Below are 20,806 nucleotides of genomic sequence, written 5' to 3' on the forward strand. Positions count from 1 at the left end.
TATATACACTATTAAAACTCTCTTGTTTTGTATGCTTGTAACTTTCAGTTGGGTGAAATGTTGTATCACAGGATAACAATTTTTGAATCAATATGCCTTAAATGGACTCCCTCAAATAATATGTCTCAAATCCCATTAGACTGAGCTTTGATTAAGTTGTGGCCACTTCAGTATTGCCATGCCACTGCATTCACCTGTGGTCATTCTTTCTAACATCCCTGTGTGCTTTTCACAAGGAGAGTCAGTGGGGAAGCCTAAAGACAGTTGAAAGTTACTCTCACTCCCACTGCTTTTTTGGTAATTCTTTTTATCTGTTTAGGTAAGGAAATTTCTCTGAAAGGAGGACTCAGTAAGTCCTGGGTTGTCTAATGCTGTCTAAAGGAAGGGGCAGGGGGATAGTACTGACATACTGACATAGAAAGGAAGCATGCCTTATCCTAGAATAATCTGATCTGCATTCCTGTTTTTTAGGTAACAGACATGAAGATGGAACCCAAAGTGACTCAGAGGACCAAGTAGCACCTAAGCCAGAGAAAGAGACAGGTAGCAATGAGCATATAGCAGAGCAAGCCAAACTCCAGCGCCAAATTCGACGTGATCCCCAGGAAATGCTCCACAACCAGCAGGCCTTTGTCATTGAGTTCTTTGATGATGACACGCCCCGGAAGAAAAGATCACAGTCTTTCACACACAGTGGCCATTCTACCCAAAATGAGGTTGATCCCATCCTGAAGACAAAAGTTGAAAAACGCAAAATTACAGTGCCTGCTGAGAAACCAGGAAGTTCTGTGTCTTCCCAACATGCGCCTGCCACAGGAACCAAAGGGCCAAGCAACGCATTCACCACTCCAAGACCTGGCTCCTTCAGGAGGGAGAAGGCAGATGAGAGGGTCAGCCCTTCCTCATCCTCCACATCACGAACACCTGTAAAAAGTCATGGGAGTGTTGGAAGGAAGTCAAAATTAGCTCAAGATTTTGCTGCTGAATGTTTAAAGGAAAGTTCTCAAGTGACTCAGCTCAACACTGAAAAGCCCCCTCCTGTGCCAACACTACTAAACTCCCGAGTAGTAATTATCCCATCAGCACCAGAAACAATTCCTCCACCAATTGCTGATCCTCAAGTGGCCAAAGCTAGAAAACAGGAAGAGGAAGATAGCTTGAGTGAAACAGGCACTTACACTATTGAAACTGAATCACAGGACAAAGAAGTAGAAGAAGCTCGAAAAATGATTGATCAGGTAAGCTCATAGTTCTTAAAAACAAAAAGAACTAGCACATTTTGCCATTTAAAATTTGCTAACCAAAACATTGGGGTAAGAATAGTAAGGCCTGGTACATCCACTATACTGCTGCTAACCAACTAAATTAATAGGACTAGTAGCCTTTCCTTGGCCCCTATTGCATTTGCTCATGAGTTTACTTTCTCTTGCTTTAAACATTGCAACTTTAAACTAGTTTTCATTTTATCCAGCTTGGTTTGATAGCTGCCAAACCCTTCTTTGATGGAAACCCAGATTAACCTTGTGCAACTAAAACAATTGCAAAAGCTGCTCTTAAATAAGGCATTAATTTAGAAGGGCCAGTTGACTTGTGTGTGTGTGAGAGAGAGAGAGAAGGGGGGGGGGGAAGGGAGGGAGGGGGGGAGAGAAAGAGAGACAAGAAGTTGGGATCATACAAATCTGTGGCTGAATCCTGATCAGATAATCCTGACTGAAATTGTCACGTCTGCACTGGAACAAAATTTTGCAGTAGCTAAGTCTTATTTATCATAGACTGCAGGGAAGGTGATACTCTTGCCTTATCAGAGAAATGGTTGGGCTATAAATTTAATAAGCAAATAAGGTTGATTAGGGGTTGTATCTTTTACACAAAATTTAAAACAATCATTGGGTATAGAAAGAGAAAGGGTATTGGGGTTGTGTTGTGTTACATGCAATATTTGAAAGAGCTGAATTTCTATTTTTCTTAGCTAGGCTTGTGCAGCTTGTAACCTTCCAGTCAAATGTGGTTGGTCAAGTATCTTGACAACTACCTAGTGCTTATAGTGGTATTCTGCCAAAATACACGGTACTACGTCACTAATCCAATTTCAGTTAGGAAACAAAGCAAATTTTAGAACAAGCCAAGTTAAAAAAATGCAAGAGGATGCTTAGAAACAGGGCATTCAACCAAGCTGCAATCAATAGACAAATAGACTTTGGCCCTGTCTCTGGATATATAAAAAAATGTAACTCAAGATTTCATTTACTTGCAATTAACTGCTTTCCAGGGAATTCAACTATGAAGAGAATTTGATGTAGTAGCCATGTTAAGACTAGGAACTGGGAGATCGTAAGTATTAGGCCTCTCTTTGGCATAAAAACCTGTTGAGTGGCTTTCAGCCAGTGACCCACTTAGCCTAATCCAACTCACAGTGTTGTTGCAGCCTTTGAGCTGCACCAGATAAAGAAGTTATAAAAACAACAGCTCCTTTCCCACCCAGGAAAGAATCTAATTTTTCTGAGATACAATAGTTGGCCATTTATAGGGATAGTTGGCCATTTATACACCGGTATATAAAAAGCCTTCAATTGCATTTGTAGTGGAAGAATACTTTTACTAAGACAAGTGGTTACAGAGCAGGGAAAAAAAACAGATCTGAGGTTTCCGCGCAAAAGCTGCCTACGTACTTTCCCAGGTCCTCCCCCTCTCCCCTGGTTATCTCCCTAGTGTCCAGTTAGATTCAAACTTACTGTTTTGGTAACAGTTCTAGTGTTTGGCAGTCTCAACGATAGTTCACATTCCATTCTGAATGCCTTGGGGTCTCTGGCAGGTACTTGGGAGTGGTTTCTGTTTCTTGTCCCCCCCCCCACCTAATTGATAGTTTCCTCCTCCCATGATTCATGGCAGTCTGGCATCAATGAAGCAGCGGTGAGGCGAAGCAGGATGGCAGCACTGACACCATTGCCAAATGAGAGACTTCATTTCCCCTCATCCCCACATGATAATGTTATCTAGTATGGGAATGACATTTGCAACCACGAAATCTAGTAACAATACAATAGGCTAACTTTGAATTACATACATTCTTTGCTATATATGTGTGTATTTGCTGATGGCTTGTTCAAGGAACCCTGTGAACTATTACAACAGTTTTGCCTCTTCAGATTTTGATCAACCTGCCCTTGCATGAACTGCAAGAATAGGGGGATTGTGAACATGCAGTTGGACAGCTGCATTGGGGTTGATAATTACAGGTTGGGTAGACATGTATTGTATAATAATTAATAATGCTGTATCAATTTGGAATGTGTTTCCCTATTTGTTCTAAACCAATGCTTTCTTATGCAAAAATAGATAAAAGACGGTAAAAAAGATGTGAAAGGAGTAGGCACCATGATGATTCCCAGTGTTTTAAATTACAGTACAGCTTTCATATTCTCAAAGATCTCAGCCTGTAGTAGATTGATAATGGTGGACCTGGAAGCTCAAAATATTAGGAAGGCAAAGTTTGCCTTTCCCAATTTTTCCGTGGTGACACGTTTCTCTGATTCATCCCATATTGGAGTAATAATTGCAAGAATAACATCCTTGTCACCTGATAGCTGCCTGATTGAGCCTCTTTTTTTTTGCTTCTGGCCTCCCAGATCTTCATCTTACAGATGAAAATATCTTTAAGAAAGAGGTTCTCAACCTGCTAACCCAGAATTGAAGATGAATCACTATGAGGATGTTAAGGGGGGATTTGTTTAAGCTTCCTTTGTCTTTCTGTTCACCAGGTTTTTGGTGTTTTGGAGTCTCCTGAATTTTCCAGAATTTCTTCAACCTTCAGACCAGTTATAAAAGGCGAAAAAGAAGAATTAGGGCACAATCATTTGCTTGGGGAAAACGGCTCAACTCCGAAGATGACGATGATGCAGGTCATCGCTTCCAAAGTGGCAACTGGTCATCATGCAGATATGCAGGTACAGTCAATATGTAAAAATAGTATCCAACTCCTTATTCACCTACACACCTACACACTGAATAGAACTGGAGGAGATGTTAATACAATTTTTGAAGAATGTTTCCTTTTGATGTTATTTATGGTAATCATAAGTTTAGATTTACATTGGTCACAAGCTCATGTCACTTACAGCAGGACGTTTTGTTGACATTACACAGATAATTAATACCCCACACTTTTTGCCTCAAAAAGTGCACAAAATGGAGTTGTAGTTAGAGACGCTTGAAAAGTTCAGTTACAAAAAACAAACAAACATACAAGTGAGCTGCCTAGACTAATATGCAGATTGGAATGCGTTTAAAGTGGGCTTTTACCCCCCCCACACACAATTTTTTTTTTTTGCAATACAGTGCACTGGTGTTTTTTTGTTTTTATTTTTAAAAAAGCTAATTTAAATACATACCCAGCTATAAATTCTAGGAAAAAGTATTTGGAAATATAACCTGCAGTGTGCAATTTATTATAGAAAGTGAATAATCATATGTATAACAAGTGTGGATTAGAATTTACATCCCTATTTTTTTTGAAATGCTCTAATAGCCTTAAAATATTTATTTATTTTGAAACAAACTCCATTTAACTCAGTGGGTTTTATTTTTGAGTTTATGTACAGAGACTAATGTTTTTAACTGTATTATTTTACATTTGCATACCTGGAAATTTCACAGAAGTGTAAATCATTATAAATGCCTGTACTTTATAACCAAACCAATTTTAATATTAAAGATACAAAAGCATTGGGGGAAAAAAACCCTTAATGAACTGAGTCCACCCCTTACATTACTTCACTTGTATTATTTTAAAACTAAGGTTTTGATCTATGGCCTTTTTTTACTGTTATATAGAACATATTACTCTGATGCTAATATAAATATTTTCCAGCCTAGGTTTGAAATATATGATTTCAGTGTTTAAATAAATATGATATTAATAAATGATACTGTAGACTTCATGTTCACTTTAAAACTTACTGCTAAACTTGTAAGCCGCCCTGAGTCTTCGGAGAAGGGCAGGATATAAATGGAATTTAAAAAAAAGTTATTACTATTTTATAACTACCAAGAGCCTTGGTGGAGCAGTGGGCTAATGCCTCCTTAAGTAACACCAGCTGCCTGCAATTAGTGCAGGTTCGCATCCCACCAGGCTCAAGGTTGACTCAGCCTTCCATCCTTCCGAGGTAGGTAAAATGAGGACCCAGATTGTTGGGGGCAATAAGCTGATTTTGTAATAATGCCGCTTGGGGGGGCGAAAGCCCTAATAAGCAGGCATATACATAGAATGAAGGCTATTGCTAAGCACATTGATTTGTGCTTAGATTGTAAGCCGCCCTGAGTCTTCGGAGAAGGGCGGGATATAAATGGGATTAAAATAAAAAAAAAATGTAATACAAGCTCATATTTGTAGCTCTTAGACTTTGGTTACTATCTGTAATCACTTTGATTCTGACTTACGTTCGTTTGCCCTGGGTGAAGAATTGGGAAGCAGTTTTGGACTACCTAGAAAAACCTGAAAGGGCATCATTGGGAACTGTAGATTGATTGAAGAGTGGAAAAAAATCAATGTGCAACTTCTTTTCTCTGTTGAATCTTCCACTGATCCCTCACTTTTCTTCAAAAATCAAATCTGAATCCAGCTGTGTTTCAGCACAGCAGTTACGTATGAATATCTAGCTGTGATGGAATTTTAAAATGCCACACTAAACTTTGGTCATGTTTTAACCATGTCACATCTTCCACCTTTTGCAGATGTCATCTTCAGCCCAAGGTAGCCAAAAATGGGTCTCAAGATGGGCAAGCCTTGCAGATAGCTACACAGGCCCAGGTTCTGCCCCTGGACCTGGGGATGTTGAGCCAGCTTCCCTCTGTCACGTTAACACAGGTAGATAAAGCAACGGATGTCATTCTTGCATTTCAAAGGACGTTAATTGTATAAAATCAACTTGTTTCTGTACCCATTTTTCATCGTTTTAAATTTGGGTTTATATTCCAAGCGTATAATTTAATGTTCCTAAATTGAATATTTTTGCTGCTAAGAATTCCTTTATATAGGAGGCAATATCAAAGTATGTGATACTTGAGGAACATCCTCCATGTCCAAATGTGAGTAGCTTCTGCTTTGGAATTCAAATTGGCTAGCAATGCAAATTTTTCAGTATTGAAGTGATATGATCAAAGTAAATTTCTTTGCAGGTGTACATTATATCAATGTAAACTTTTCAACTCAAGGTTTATTGATAATTTCTAGGCTGTCAATGACTCTTGTTGTCTTACAAGGAATAGCATATGCTACATTGCAATATTTTAGGTAGAACGTAGATAATTTAGAAATGGACACAGGTGACACACTAAATTAAATGCCAAGTTTTCCTTGTCATTTGACAATCCTTTGAAAGCGTATGGTTAACGAGCTAGCCCATACTGTGAATCAGGTTTTTCAGAAGAATGTAACTTATTTATGAATCTTTGCATTCCAATATAATATGGGTTCCCTACTGACAACAAAATCTCCATCCTTTCTTAATTGAATCTCAGGTTATTCATCTCTGCCATCTCACCCTCTCATTTAGGCAATATTAAAGAGTATCAACCAGCCATTTGGAGTTAAATTTTATAAATTAGTAGAGATGAATGTCACTATTAACATTTCATTCCAGAGGACCCTTCCCAATGAGACTATATAAAAACAACACAGAAGCCTGTGAGACTTCACAGGTCCATTATCTGTGGATTCACTCACTTCGTACTATCTGGACACAAACTGATAGGAAATATTGGAAATGTTGCAGTACAATGACTTCAATGCTTAGTTCTATCAAGTTGTTCAGAAAGATGCTATAATGGTATTACAAGTTGTCTTGAAATCCAACAGAATCCATTTGATGGCGTTTAAAACTTAAGCTTAAAAAATATTGTATCCTACAATTTGAGCTTGATGAAATGCCCTGTTCATATTGCCATATTTTACTCATGTCAAAAGATTTCTGGAAAAGGGGAGAGAAGAAATACCTTCAAAGCAAAGTTTTGTTGTTCTTCATGCATCAAAACACTAAACATGGAAACAAGTTTTCTGTGCCAGTTCCCTTCTTTCATGCCTTTTTTCTCCCTCATGGAATGTGATTGAATTTATTTATGGAACCGTCTTGTAGATTTTAGAATTCTAGAAAATCAGTTCTAAAATCTTGGCAAGAAACTCCATGGAGGAGAAAGGCATTTTTCTCTCTATAGAGAGTGATGAGTAGGACAAAGGGACAAAGCTAAGAACAGAAGAAGGGCAAAGATGACGTAAAGCTCTCATCTCTCACTAACTTTGCATACAACAAGACATCCTAACTTTTGAGTTTAATGACTGTCTCCCTATCTTTTTCAGAAAAGGATTCCAGTTCTAGAATGGGAGAATCTGAGATTTCAGTGGCATCACGGACCAGAAGACTTCTTCCTCAACTCCCTCCTGGTGAAAAATTGGAAAGTCCAACACCAACTATTTTAATTTGTCAGGAGACCTTTCCTGAAGTTTCCCAAAGGAACTTTAGTAATGATTCCAGGGAAGAAATATTTGTGGATTCTGACAGTCGGTTGTTAACTCAGGAAGATTTGGATCCAGATAGCCTTAGTGATGCCAGCAAATCTGATGATGGTATCAACTTGGAAAAAGGTAGGAAAATCCAAGATGGCACCAAAATGTTAGAACAGGATCGAATAAAGGCTGAATGTGCAAAGTCTAGAAGCTCTCAGTGTCCTATGCCAAGACTTTCAGGCTTGAGAGCTCTAAGTGATCCACTGTCAACATCTTTCTATATGGGTGATGAGGCAGAAGAGATTGGGGTACCTTCAAAGCTTACTTCAAACATACCTCCTCCTCCTCCTCAAATAGACAAAGAAGAACCTCCTTTCAAGTATGGAAAGACAGCTGCCAAAGGAATGAACAATACCTGTCTTTACTCAAATGGAAAAATGGTTATGTCATTACACCAGGTACTACCAGAACAACAAGCTGTAGCCACAAAAGAAATTTCATCTTTTGTTAGGCAAGAGAGTTTTACCAAAGAGAAGTCAAGCAGCAACATTCCTCAAAACAGGCTACCACATATCTCAAGTCATCCTCTGCTGAAAGATCTTGAGGTCACACGAGCAAATCGTATGGACTATAACCCTGAGACCCATCTCCTTCTTAAAGACACTGAAACTGCACTGGCAGCCTTGGAAGCCAAAATACTTAGCCAAACTCACCAGCTAGATGCTCCAGAAAATCCTTCTGGGCAGTTAGAAGATTCTTTATCTGGAGAGTCTGATGTGGACACAGCCAGCACTGTCAGCTTGGTAAGTGGTAAAAACCTGCCAATTCACCCACCAAAGCAAAAATCTGCGACACCTTTACAGAAAGAGAGGCCATCATCTACACCATCTGGCCAAGAGCAAGCTAGTGCACGTGAAAGGCTTTCAGAAAAACGGAAAGCAATTCCACCTGAGACCGGGAGCAAAGGTGAAAGTGCAAGGCGTTTTCAAGTGAAACACAGCATAGGAACAAGTGGATCTCAGGATTATACAGATGATGAGAGAAGTAGCAGCCTCCCATATTTGCCTCCAAGCGAAGTAGCCTCCTCTGACCAAGAACAAGCCCCCTCAAGGCCTCTTTCTAAGAAGAAGCCTTTCTCACAGTCAGCCAAAGAAGATCACAGCAAGGTAACCACAACGGTGCAAAAGATTCAACAAGTTCTTACCAGGTCAAATAGTCTATCAACCCCAAGGCCCACGAGAGCCTCCAAGCTTCGCCGTGCCCGGTTGGGAGATACCTCAGACAACGAGAGTGCCGATGCTGAGAAAACAGCAGCACATCCTGAAGGAACCACAGCATCTTCCAAGCAACCCGTGGAGGCCAAGAAGCTCTCAAGGCTTGACATTCTTGCCATGCCAAGGAAACGGGCAGGGTCTTTCACAGTGCCAAGTGACTCTGAAAGTGCCCCATCAAAGCCAACCTTTTCTGGGCGCAGTGCAGAGTCGTACTATTCTACTCGAAAACCGCTGGTGTCAGAAGCTAAAAATGCTGTTAAGAAAACATCAGCGGCAGTAGCTGCTTCCAAGCAATCTTTCAGCAGGACACGTTCCAGCAGTGTGAAATATGCCTCTACCTCCAGTGAGTAATTGGGTCTTTGCACTTTTTTTTCTTTATAATTATGATTTTCCAATACAAATCGCCTACGTTATGCAAAAGATAATGTCAGAATCCATTTATATCATATTCATAAATGGAATGTTTCAAACATTATTCCATGGAATTCTGCCATCTCCCGAAGAGAAGAGAATAGATGTGTATTGAACCGGTATTAGGCATTTCAAAGGAAAGGAGAAGCCTTTTGAACTGGGGAAACAAAAGGGGGGGGCTAGCATCTGGCTTGTGTCACGGAAGAGAGCAATAAACATGAAGGGTCCTAAGTTCCTTTTTCCCACGAGAGGGATGATACGAGATAAAGGATGGGGGACTGACCAAATGGGGTTAAGGGGGGGTTAAACCGGGAACTCTTTATAAGGGTTTACTTCGTGGAATAATATTAAGTCCTGTCTCGTTTCCTACAACCAAGCATGTCATAGTAAAGATTCTTTTTGGAATAGATTTGACTCCAAGAATTTTGTCTTCCTAAGACGTGGTTTGGGGTGGGTCCTGACAGATAACCGTTGGAGATGACTCTAAACCCTTGTCATAATATAATCCTCCTTCATATTATCTTTACTTTTTGCATTTGTATAATCACAACAGAATTTCCTTCTTATTGGTTTATTTCAAATCTCAAACGCTATTATAATGCACCTGTCATGTTCAAAGTCATTGTGTCTACATCCTGCATGTCCAGCCTCTTATAATTTCCATTACCCTCCTCTGGCTAGCTCCTTAGATAAGGTACTGATAAAATGCTTCTATTTCTATCTAGGAAAAAAATGGTGTATTTTCTCAATATCCTTCTTTTGAATTTTTTAAGGCTCCTGAAAGTGCCAAAATTGCATATTTCTTAGATCAAGCAATATAATTGGGAATCATAAATCTCCCTCCAGTGTGTTCTAAATTAGAATTTTAGATTACACTAGCAAAATAGATGTGATATAAGTCATAGTACTGACATGGGCAGCATATACATTTAATAAATAATAAAATAAACAACTTTATAGCCTTCGAATGGCAAGGCAGCTATAATTGACGTGGGATCTCCTCGGTAGAGGATTATATTCACAGAAAAGACAGTCTGTCAGTGTATGTGCATATTTTCATCAGATATGCACATGTGGTTTGAGTAATATCTGTAGGATGAGATAAGCAGTACTATGTTCTCCAGATATTTTGGATTGTAACTCCCACAATTTTTGCCAGTAGCAACAATACCTGTGACCAATAGGAGTTGACATCCAAAAGTTCTAAAGGCACCAAATTCCCTATCCTGAATCTAAAGAAACTTCTTGCCAAACTGTATTTTTTTACTAACTCCTGTGTTTTTATTTATCACTGGGAGACACAGCGACTGTAAGAAAAGACTATAACTTGACATATCCCCTGGGAATGAGTTTGGAAAATATGATATAAATGGATTCTGACAGAACCATTTATTTATAAGTAATTTCAATTTATCTCTAGTGAATATTTAAGACAACATCTGTTCAAATGAATCAAAGCCTTTGAATGGCACCACATATAAATGGACTACATAAATAATAGTGCACATGATGTATCAGTAAGGATCACCTCAATCTTAATTTTGCCCACTCTTTCTTTCAAATGAATTGGTTTTTTGTCTTTTAGTGTTTTTCAGCAATGGTTAACAAGTTTCAGTGTAGAAATTAAGATTGGGAGTATATACAAATCACCATGTGACTAATATTTCTAACCTAACTAATGACCTGTAGGTTGTGGACTTTCTACTTCATCTGTATTGACTCTAGTTTGTAGAAGGGCAGTTCTAAGTGTTTCAGCATTCAGTCTTGACTAACAAGTTTACGTTTATTGAATTTATATAATATATATATATATATATATATATATATATATATATATATATACACACACACACACACACACACACACACACACACATATATATATATATATATATATATATATATATATATATATATATATATATACACATACACACATATATATATATACACATATATATTATATATTATATATTATATATAATAGCATATATAACATGGTTTTGTCTCTTGTGAATACATTTTGGGGTAGGTGAGACAGAAATAAGCGTAGATAACTTTAAACCCAGAGATAAAAGAACCTCATAGAGCAGTTCTGAACCATTACTTTCCAAAAGCAGATTGCATTGCTGCTGAAGTATGTCATAAAAAGATATTCTCCAAATTGTTGCTTTTCTAAGAGACATATAGCAAATTGTTGCTTTTCTAAGAGACCTATAGAGTTGGGGTGCTAAGGGAACTGCAGTCCAATAGCTTTGGAAGTTACAGATAGTCCTCGACTTATAACCATTTGTTCAGTGACCATTTGTAATTACTAGAGCACTGGAAAAGTGACTTGGGATCATTTTTCACACAGCCGTTGTAGCATCACATGATCAAAACTTGGATGCTTGGCAGGTAGCATGTTTTATGACAGTTGCAGTGTCCTGGTATCATGTGATCACTTTTTGCAACCTTCTGACAAGCAAAGTCAATGGGGAAGCCAGATTCACTTAACCATTAATTTAACAACTGCAGTGATTTACTTAACAACTGTGGAAAGAAAGGTCATAAAATGGGGCAAAACTCACTTAACAACTGTCTTGCTTAGCAACAAATTTGAGGCTCAGTTGTGGTTGTATGTCGAGGACTATCTGTATTGCTATAACCGAAAAAAAAATCAATGGATTTGTCTTTCAGTAAATGCAACCAGGGACATCTGATTTAGGCAGGCCTTTGCCTTTAACTCTTCATCATTATGTACAGTGTGAAGGCCCCACAGCCCCACAGAAACAATCTCTTATATATAACATGAGAGACTACCAGGTTACCCTTCTTGTAGAGTTTTCTTTTTCACTCACTGCCTGTTTACATAGTCAGTAATTCTGAAGTAATTAATTCCCCATTGTTAATTGCTGGATGACATAAATTACAATTAAACAAAAAGACTTGGAAAGTTGAAGTTGTCCACAGGTCGCTGTTCTCTGTGGAGATAGCCACATGGTTCCAGCCTTTGTCTATTGCTTTGAGCATTTAGATTAATAGAGATTGGAGCTCAGGGTAAAGGCTATAATTCAGGAATCAAAGCTCTTTTGAAAGTCTTGATTCCTGTTTCTGGCATCTCAGGAGATGATCTCTTAAGATCCCTTTCTAACAGTTAGAAAGTTGCTGCAAGTTAATGTAGGTAGTGTTTAAAACAAGCTAGACGGGTTAGCTATTGGGTAGTTCTCTGGGCTTCAGCATATAATATGGTGTTGCAAGCCGTAGAGTCACTCAGTAATGACATGGGTAGTGTATTAATTTAATAAATAAAATATAAACAAGGCAGTTTAGAATCAAATGCGTCATTCCATTGCAAAAGAAAAAAGTACTAATCTTATTTTAAATAAAGGCTTTCTTCTAAATTCATTTTACTGCCATGCTGTCACAGCCACTATAAAGTGTAGAATGCAGTCTTAGATAGACTTGAGGTCTAATCTAAAGTTTTGAATCTTTGCTTTATTTTACTTCTTTTGGTAATTTCTATAGTCAACAGTTAAACTGTAAATGTACTGCTGAGAGGATTGAACCATTGTTTTGTTAAAATTGTTATCTCTCTTCAAATCTCTTAGAAGCTATTTTGCAAAGTTTGAAACAAATGAATGAGCAATGCTGAATGAAATACCGGTTTAAGGAACCTGCAGTATGAGGGGTCTATTATAAGGAGTGGGGTTTGCTCCTTATGAGCACTGATGACGTTACCTAGATTAGGTAATGAAAAGTCTGCAAGAAAACCAGCAAGCTCAGAGAGCACCAAGAGCTACAAATTTCCCCTTTATTGGAACCTGTAGTATTCCTGACTGTGTAAACAAGCCAACCATTTCTGCTTTTCCTGCTGGCCTTAGAGGTACTTACGTGTACTTGGAAATGGAGCCATCTGAAATTAAAGATTCCTAAGGCAAACACATGGAAGACTAACTTGTCTAATTGTCTCTCTTGGGGCCTTCCGTGCAAGTTGAGATAAAAAAACCTATGCCACATGTAGAAAAATCCCACTGTGTCAAATTTTATAGTTACATGTATATCTACCTAGCAAAATATTTTTCATTCATTGATATTGATTAATTTAATTTATGACAGCAGACAGAAGATGGTGGTGACCACTTTACCACACATTTCATCACACATTTGCACTTCATCTGATGAAATTATTCCTACTGCTTGAGAGGTTGATATAAATGAGTTCTTAACCCTATAGGATGAATTGCTTCTCCCTGCTTGTATGCCTGTGGCTCTGTTCAAGTGTTGGCTATATGAGGTACTAACAAATGTAGAGCATGGGTCAGTGTGAAACAACTGATCCCCAATATTACGTGTCCATCTAACTCAACCCAAAATTTTTGCACCTGCAGAGAGGAAGCCCCTAAAGTTTTCTGTACAACAGGGATTGGCAATCTTAAATTTAGTGCAACCACAAAACTAAAAATATACTTTAAAAGATAGCTGATATCTCACAAGATCATTAAATTTCTTGGTGATTTTGGTATTCCTTCATATTTCTCAAGACTTTGGGCAAGAAATTTGGTGTTCTCATCAAATCTTTTGAGATACCATAGTACAAGGAAATTCTATTAGAAATTATGAAATTTGAAGTTTTTATGCAGTTTTGGGCATTGTTTTATTTTTTTCAATGTTTATGTCATTGCAGTGAAGCCAGGCCTTGTCCTAACTGATTGAGGGGCTGGGGAAAAGGATCCAGTTGAGCATTTAATTAGCTCAGCTTCCAAATGGAATAATATCTCTTCACTGGGGAGCATGTCCTATCTAGCAATGATGAAAACATTAGCAGGTGGCCACCAGATGATTGGAAATAAAGGGTATGACAGATGTGTGATGAAGTGTATGATAATTGGGTCATCTACGTTCATTCCAGCTAAAGTGCAAGCCTTTGATTTTCACACCTATTAAAAATCTCTTCCATCTCATGGTATGCACAGAAGTTTCCTTGCCCCTGCTTTTCTTGGGCTGATTGCCTTTGTGTTATGGCTTTTTTGAAGTCTTGTCTTTACTTTTCTTCAATTTTTTCTTCCTTACCACCATCTGAATACCAATTCATTTTATGTAAGCTTCGAGGAGGCGGCATCAGGGCTCAGATTATACTTCCACTTCCGAGGAGGAGTATGGCTCAAATCACAGTTCCCCTAAACACAAACGCTCCCATACCTCAACAGCCACCCAGACCCCCAGGACCCGTGGCTCCGGGTTGAGTAAACAGAAGCATAGCCACAACCGAGAGACGGAAGATGAAGATTATGGTGAACAGGATCCCTACAGTTTCATTGTGCAGACTTCAGAGATAGCAGAAATAGCCAGGTGAGACACAGCTTGGCAATACTTTGAGCAACGGATCAAACTGTTGGAGTGGGCACAGGTGAGAAAGGATTACACTGAATCCAAAGAAACTAGTTTGGCATTAAATGAACCAATAGGGTGAGTATGTTGTACAGTGGTTTTACAGTACTTTTTAGCATATTTGCCCCATGTCTCCTACCATCCACAAAACAAGCTTGACATAACTGAGAACTGCTTCATTTTACCATGCCTACCAAAAAATAACAGGAAAAAGAAATTGAGCTTTTCCATTCAACTGCTGCTTCAAATGCGCAAAATAATCGACCCTGTCCATCTCCAACCCAAGAATGGATAGCCTGTGTTTTTGGCAACCCTTGGGGCTTCCACTGATTAGATTGGCTGAAGATCAGCAGTGCAGGTTCTTTTGTTTGCTTTGTCCGGTGTGGGAATTGCAAAATTGCAAATAAGCTCTATAATAGGCAATCTCTAGTCCTGCCACTTCTAATCTGCAGCCGTTACTCTCTCCAGCCTCAAAAGCTATTAAGTTTTTACCTCCTTCAACACGTTTCAGTTTAGGAAAATGCAAATGTATGTAATTAACTTACCAATTTAAAATAGTAAGTTGAAATGGTTATATGACAATCCTGATTAAAAGACTGGTTCCAATTCTGGCAAACCTAACTTTGTAGAACTGGATTTAAAAACATAAACCGGAACATTTTGAATTACGTCCCACAGCATTTGTCACAATTGCATTTTTATTTTCAGACACAGTTTATTGCCTTGACGTATTTAACGATTTGTTTATTCCAAGCAATTGAGGGAGAAGGGCAGGTAATGTGATTATTGGGAATAGATGGAAAACTCCAGAGCCATTGTCCCTTTGCTTTTACTTCAGCAGTTGATTGGGAAAATGGACTCCTACTAGTTCAATGGTCAACTCAGGATCCCAATGTCATGGTTCCGACAGATAGAGACAAAGCAGAACTCTGAGGCTTGGAAATTCCTCAAAGAACATGTTTATTAGTTACAAAGTATTGGTACGATCAAAAGTGAAACCAAGTCTGAATTTCCAACTGAAAATTGCAAAGTATATTGTCCCACCCACTAAACTATGCAATCAACTACTTTCCCCAATACTAAGTTGGATAGATCAAATTTAAGTTCAACATGTAACTGTTTTCTAAATACTTTGTAATTTTTGATGTCCTGTGGCATAGTTGCATACTCAACCCCAAATTCACTGATTAGATCACAGTGAAATATAGATTTGGGGACTATAACTGCCCTTCCCATTGGCATTCTGGCTGAGATTGGTGAGAATGAAAATCTGGAAGGTACTTGTTGTCTACCCTTTATAGTAATTTCTTCAGTATATAAGTATAGTTCTTCAATAAAACTCTCTTTTTACAACCCTATAATCCCTTAATAGAGTTGGGGTGTTGGATGGAGCTGAGTATTTACTATCCAGATGCCTTTCTAATTGCTACATGGAGTTTGCAGCAGGTATTTTTTCTTTGCACCCTAGGAGAGAAACATCTGCTGCTATCTAGGATTGAACTAGGCCACCACGCCTAGTCCTTCAATATCAAGCAGAAAACATTACATGAGAAACAATTTTTATAAATTGTTTATAAAATAGCAAAACTAGACACTGTGTTTTTCAAGTGAATATAATTAATATCTAGGTTACATTTTAGATGCTTCCATGTCAGGAATCCTTCTCTCTGAACTCTTTAACTTCTATTTATTTTGTATGCAGAAGGAGACAGAAAGTTCCTTCTAGTTATGAGTAATATATTGTATTAAAATTTATCAGTCTTGTTTAAAGTGTTCATACCGTTCTTCTAGATTAAGCCAGACCTTGGTAAAAGATGTAGCAATCCTTGCTCGAGAGATTCATGATGTTGCTGGAGATGGAGATTCCCACAGTTCATCTGGAACAGGCCCAAGTACTGCCCATAGTTCTGTGCCTAATACCCCTGCGTCAACCATCTCGGCAAGAGAAGAGGTATGGGAGCTGCTTAAAGTTGTCAATAAGTGGGTGCAACTTCATTGACCAGAAGTCCAACCTGATTCATAATAAAGCATTCAATTATTTTCACATCCAAGCAAGGTTATCTCTATATATCAGGGCTAGGCAACCTTGTCTCTTTTATGACTTGTGGACTTCAACTCCCAGAATTCCTGCTGGCTCAGGAATTTTGGGAGTTGAAGTCCACAAGTCACAAAAGAGGCAAGGTTGCCTATCCCTGGTATAGTTGGTTTTTCTGTACTGAAGTGGTAAACTTCTTGCAACATATCCATAGCCAGAATTTGGCTATGAAACAGCTGGGATTCCTGTCATTCATAAGGTACTTTGCATTTTTTTGGGAAAAAGTTCTCACCCACAACTTAGAAGAGGTTGTTTTTTTTAGTGATGATTGGACAAACCATTGTGTTAAACTTGTATGAAAGGCACAATCAAGAAAAACGTGACTCATGGATTCAGTCATACCTAATCCATATGAACATTGCAATATTGGAATTTTTTGGGAATGTACCTTCCAGGATGGGTGAAGGGTCAGCATTAAAACAAGCTCTGGAAAAGTTAATACTCCATTGAAAATTGGAGTAAGAGATTACAAATATTTTGTAGGACTATGCCTCTAAATTTTCCTGAGTGGGTGGGAGACCTTTTGCATACCGTATGTCTCGACTTTTTTAAAAAAATGTATTTAAAACATTGCCTATTATTTCATTGGCTTTATCTAAAACCAAAATTAAAATAAACTCAGAAGATCAGTTATATGTATTTAAATTATCATGTGTGTCCACCAACAAGATCTAAAACTATCCCTTGTAATTAGCGAAATGACCTCAATTGGGGCCATATTAATCTTTAAGCTTTTGAACTGAATTGATTGTCAGATTTTGGTTTCCATTCTGAAGAATCCTGGCTGCAGTCTCCCGACTCCAGCCTTGGGCAGTGGGTTGAAGAAGAAGACCTCCAAGGTCCCTTCCAACCCTATGATTCAGTCTCAGTACTGCACTCTGCACACATCTGGGTGTGGTAAACAAGAATGTTTGTCCTTTGTATTATTATTACTATTAGCGTATGGTATTGTTACATTAGCCAGGAGACCACAGTGCTGTTGCAGAATAGTAGTTTGGCTACCAATTTGCCAGTTCCATCGTAGGACATTCTCACACGCTTCCCAAGGTGTGCCACAAGAGGGCAAGCTGTCTGCGTTTTGTCATAGCTGTGAAGCATACCAAGTGCCAGCTGCATTTATTTGTATTGCTTTAGGGCTATGAGATCTAGATTGCAAAAATTGAGATGACCTCTAGATGGTAGAAGGGAGTTATAGAAATCTTATGGTTCTCTGATAGCACTAGATGTGATTCTTACTTCTTTGATTTGATTTGGCCTTTTTGATTGTGCTATACTCTTCGTTGAATTTAATTTTTCTAACCTTATGGTCAGCACTGACTGCTCTGTATCCCTCCCTCCCCACCCACCCCTTCCTTTCTTTCAAGACAGATTGCTCATTCAGCTTTGCAATTCCATATCAGGTGCATTTTCCATTCCACTGTGTTCTTTTAAAACTTTTAGTGTTCTCTCTCTCTATATATATTTATTTTCTTTATTTCATTTTTTCCCCATTCTTTTAAGCTTTCTTACTTTTCCTTTTCCTTCTTCCGATTTTAAATTTTATTTTGCCAGGATTTAGAGCTGAATCCCTATATTTTTCCCTCACCTAGTTATATTTAAATAAACACTGAATTTAAAAAGTTGATGCCTAAGGAATTGCAGATAGTCCTTGACTTGTGACCGCTGTTGAGCCCAGAATCATAGTTCTGAGTCATCCCAGCTATGAAGCAGGTCATCACGTGACCAGCCTGATTTCATGACATTTTTTGTGGTGGTCATTAAGTAAAACTGGTCGTGAATCTAACACCAGGTGTGTTTAAGTGAACACTGTGGTCACTAAACAAATTCATTGTTCACAACGTTTGCTTTTTGTCGGGAACTAGAAGTAAATGCCAGTTTCTGGCAAAAAAAAAAGCTAAATCACAGTCCCCTGACCATAAGGCGCCATAGATGGCCGTAAGGGCAGCCCAGTTGCTAAACGCCCCAAATGAGATCATGTGATGGTAGATGTGTGTGGGGCCTGGCTGCTGCAACTTTGAACCCAGGTCAGACAGTAAGTACCTTTTGGGGGTTCATTATAAGTTTGAATGGTCACTAAGCGAGGATTACCTGTACTTAGTTGGGAATAATCATTTCTTTCTCCCCTTCTCCTTAAACTCATTACCTCCACCTGACCCCCATACATGGATAAAACCTTGTCATGCTTTGTGCAAGTTTAGATGTCACACACTTATTGTGTTTGTTGAATGTGCAGAAGGGAGGGCATGTGTGTTACCTTTGCCCTTCTGTTGTTTTTGCATTCAGAGAAGCCCTGTCTGAGTGACCTACCAATACAATTGCACCTGCATGCATATATAGGTTTATTGATGCAACTGGGAATCCTGCCCTGTTTGTATTCCTCATTTTCCTCTCATGGGTTTCCAGTCAGTCTTGCAGGATACTGAAGTTGGAAGAGCCATTAGGAATAGCTCTTTAGGGGCTTTAGTAAAGTAGCAAATAGGCATTTCTAAAAAGCTCCATGAGTAAAAATGGTGTCTTACTAGGATTATGCACACGGAAATCTTAAGTGCATTTCATGTTCATGTTTCCTAAACAGCAAAAAACAAAACAAAACACCTCTCTAAAGGAAAGCTTTAATTAATAAAATGACTGAGTCCATTGAATGTGGACTGCCTTCTACAGTTGCATAATTTTTAATGTAACATTTCCTCTGATGCTAGTTCACGTTTTGAAAAGAGATTCTAATATTTTGGAATGATGGAATAGTACTAGTAACATGTATTATATTGAAAGCTGGTGAAAATGACAATCCTCTATTGGATACTACAATATTCACTAAAGTTCTGGTGTCATTTCTATTGTGAATTTTGCCACCATTTGCAGGCAGTGACAGTGAGCAAACTACTTAATATTGAGTCACTGGATAAGTTGTGCAATGCTTTATAGAAATGAAGGAGATGAACTCAACATCATGTGTCATTTTCAGAGCTTCTCTGCAAGTAATATGTTGCTCCAACCTAGATGAAGAAGACTGGTATTAGACGATCACTATAGTTGCTTGTTACTTCTTTCTTATATTGTCAATTAGACAATTCAATTCAGTGTTTAATTTTTTTATTCTTAAGCTGGTACAGCATATACCAGAAGCAAGTCTAAACTTCCAGAAGGTGCCTCCTGGCTCATTGGGATTCCGTGATTTTGACCAAAATATGAACGACAGCCGGGAGGAGGATATCACAAAAAGAACACGGATAAGAAACAGGGAAGAGGCAAGTGTATTTCCATTTCATGGAAATATGGGAAATTAAATTCCTCCATGTCTAAGACAACAGACATAGGAAACTACTTCTGAATGAGATCATCAGTTCCATGAGTAACTGGGTGAAGGTTATCAAAAATATTCACGTTAAAAATGCTGTCTTTCAAATTTGTTTTTGGGATTGTGTTCCAGGTGATCTTTGACAATTTGATGCTAAACCCGGTGTCCCAGTTATCTCATACCATTCGGGAAAATACAGAAAGTCTGGCAGAGAAAATGAAGTGAGTGTATGATGCCAATCTCTACAGCTCTGTTGTGTAACCATTTAGGGATCCTGCACTACTGGAGACCAGTGTTCCATACCAGAGTTGGAAAAATGACCCCAGTTAATACCGGCTCTCAATTTAGGAGAGAATTAAAATAGACATTTGTATCTTGGCTAAGAGTATTAAGTTTTATATCATAGTCTTGAACATGGCTCCTTGAACTATTGGAACTTATTTCAACTAATCATGCTTGGAATTAATCCAGTAAGATTTAAATATTAATAATTAACCTACTTTTTAAATGGATTAACTGACTAAATAAGCTTTCTTATGGCCAGTATTTTGATATACTCTTGTAGCATTCAGGTGTACTGATACGTAGGGTACAGAGATATACATATAAAAGGAATGTGTGGTTGAATCACTAATATAAAACACTTGATTTTTATAAAGTGGGATGTAAATTCTGTTAAGTGGATATCTTTAGCAAGCCAAACCTGGGTGATTTCAGAAAAGCTAAACAGGGTCAGACTTGGTTACTACTTGGATGGGAGACTTACCAGAAAAAACTGTGGTTAGACTACGAAGGCATTAGTCACTGTGGCCATTTTAAATGGAATAACCTGGGTAGGAAACATTTAGCTTCTCATCTGA

At 38.3% G+C, this 20,806-nt stretch overlaps 1 protein-coding gene across 4 annotated transcripts in view; it reads left to right on the top strand.

Annotated features, from left to right (window-relative positions):
• The window catches only part of CEP170B (centrosomal protein 170B), a 75,761-nt gene that overhangs the window by 47,008 nt on the left and 7,947 nt on the right, over positions 1-20,806 (top strand). For all 4 annotated transcript variants that reach the window (XM_081332677.1, XM_081332680.1, XM_081332678.1 and 1 more), the window contains exons 9-16: positions 472-1,238; positions 3,759-3,944; positions 5,731-5,863; positions 7,352-9,115; positions 14,268-14,514; positions 16,345-16,504; positions 19,753-19,896; positions 20,079-20,167. In XM_081332677.1, the coding sequence (XP_081188803.1) occupies positions 472-1,238; positions 3,759-3,944; positions 5,731-5,863; positions 7,352-9,115; positions 14,268-14,514; positions 16,345-16,504; positions 19,753-19,896; positions 20,079-20,167 (3,490 nt within the window). The remainder of the gene's footprint in view (positions 1-471; positions 1,239-3,758; positions 3,945-5,730; positions 5,864-7,351; positions 9,116-14,267; positions 14,515-16,344; positions 16,505-19,752; positions 19,897-20,078; positions 20,168-20,806) is intronic.

This window comes from Vipera berus (genome assembly GCF_964194415.1).
Source record: "Vipera berus genome assembly, chromosome: 1".
NCBI lineage: Eukaryota > Metazoa > Chordata > Lepidosauria > Squamata > Viperidae > Vipera > Vipera berus.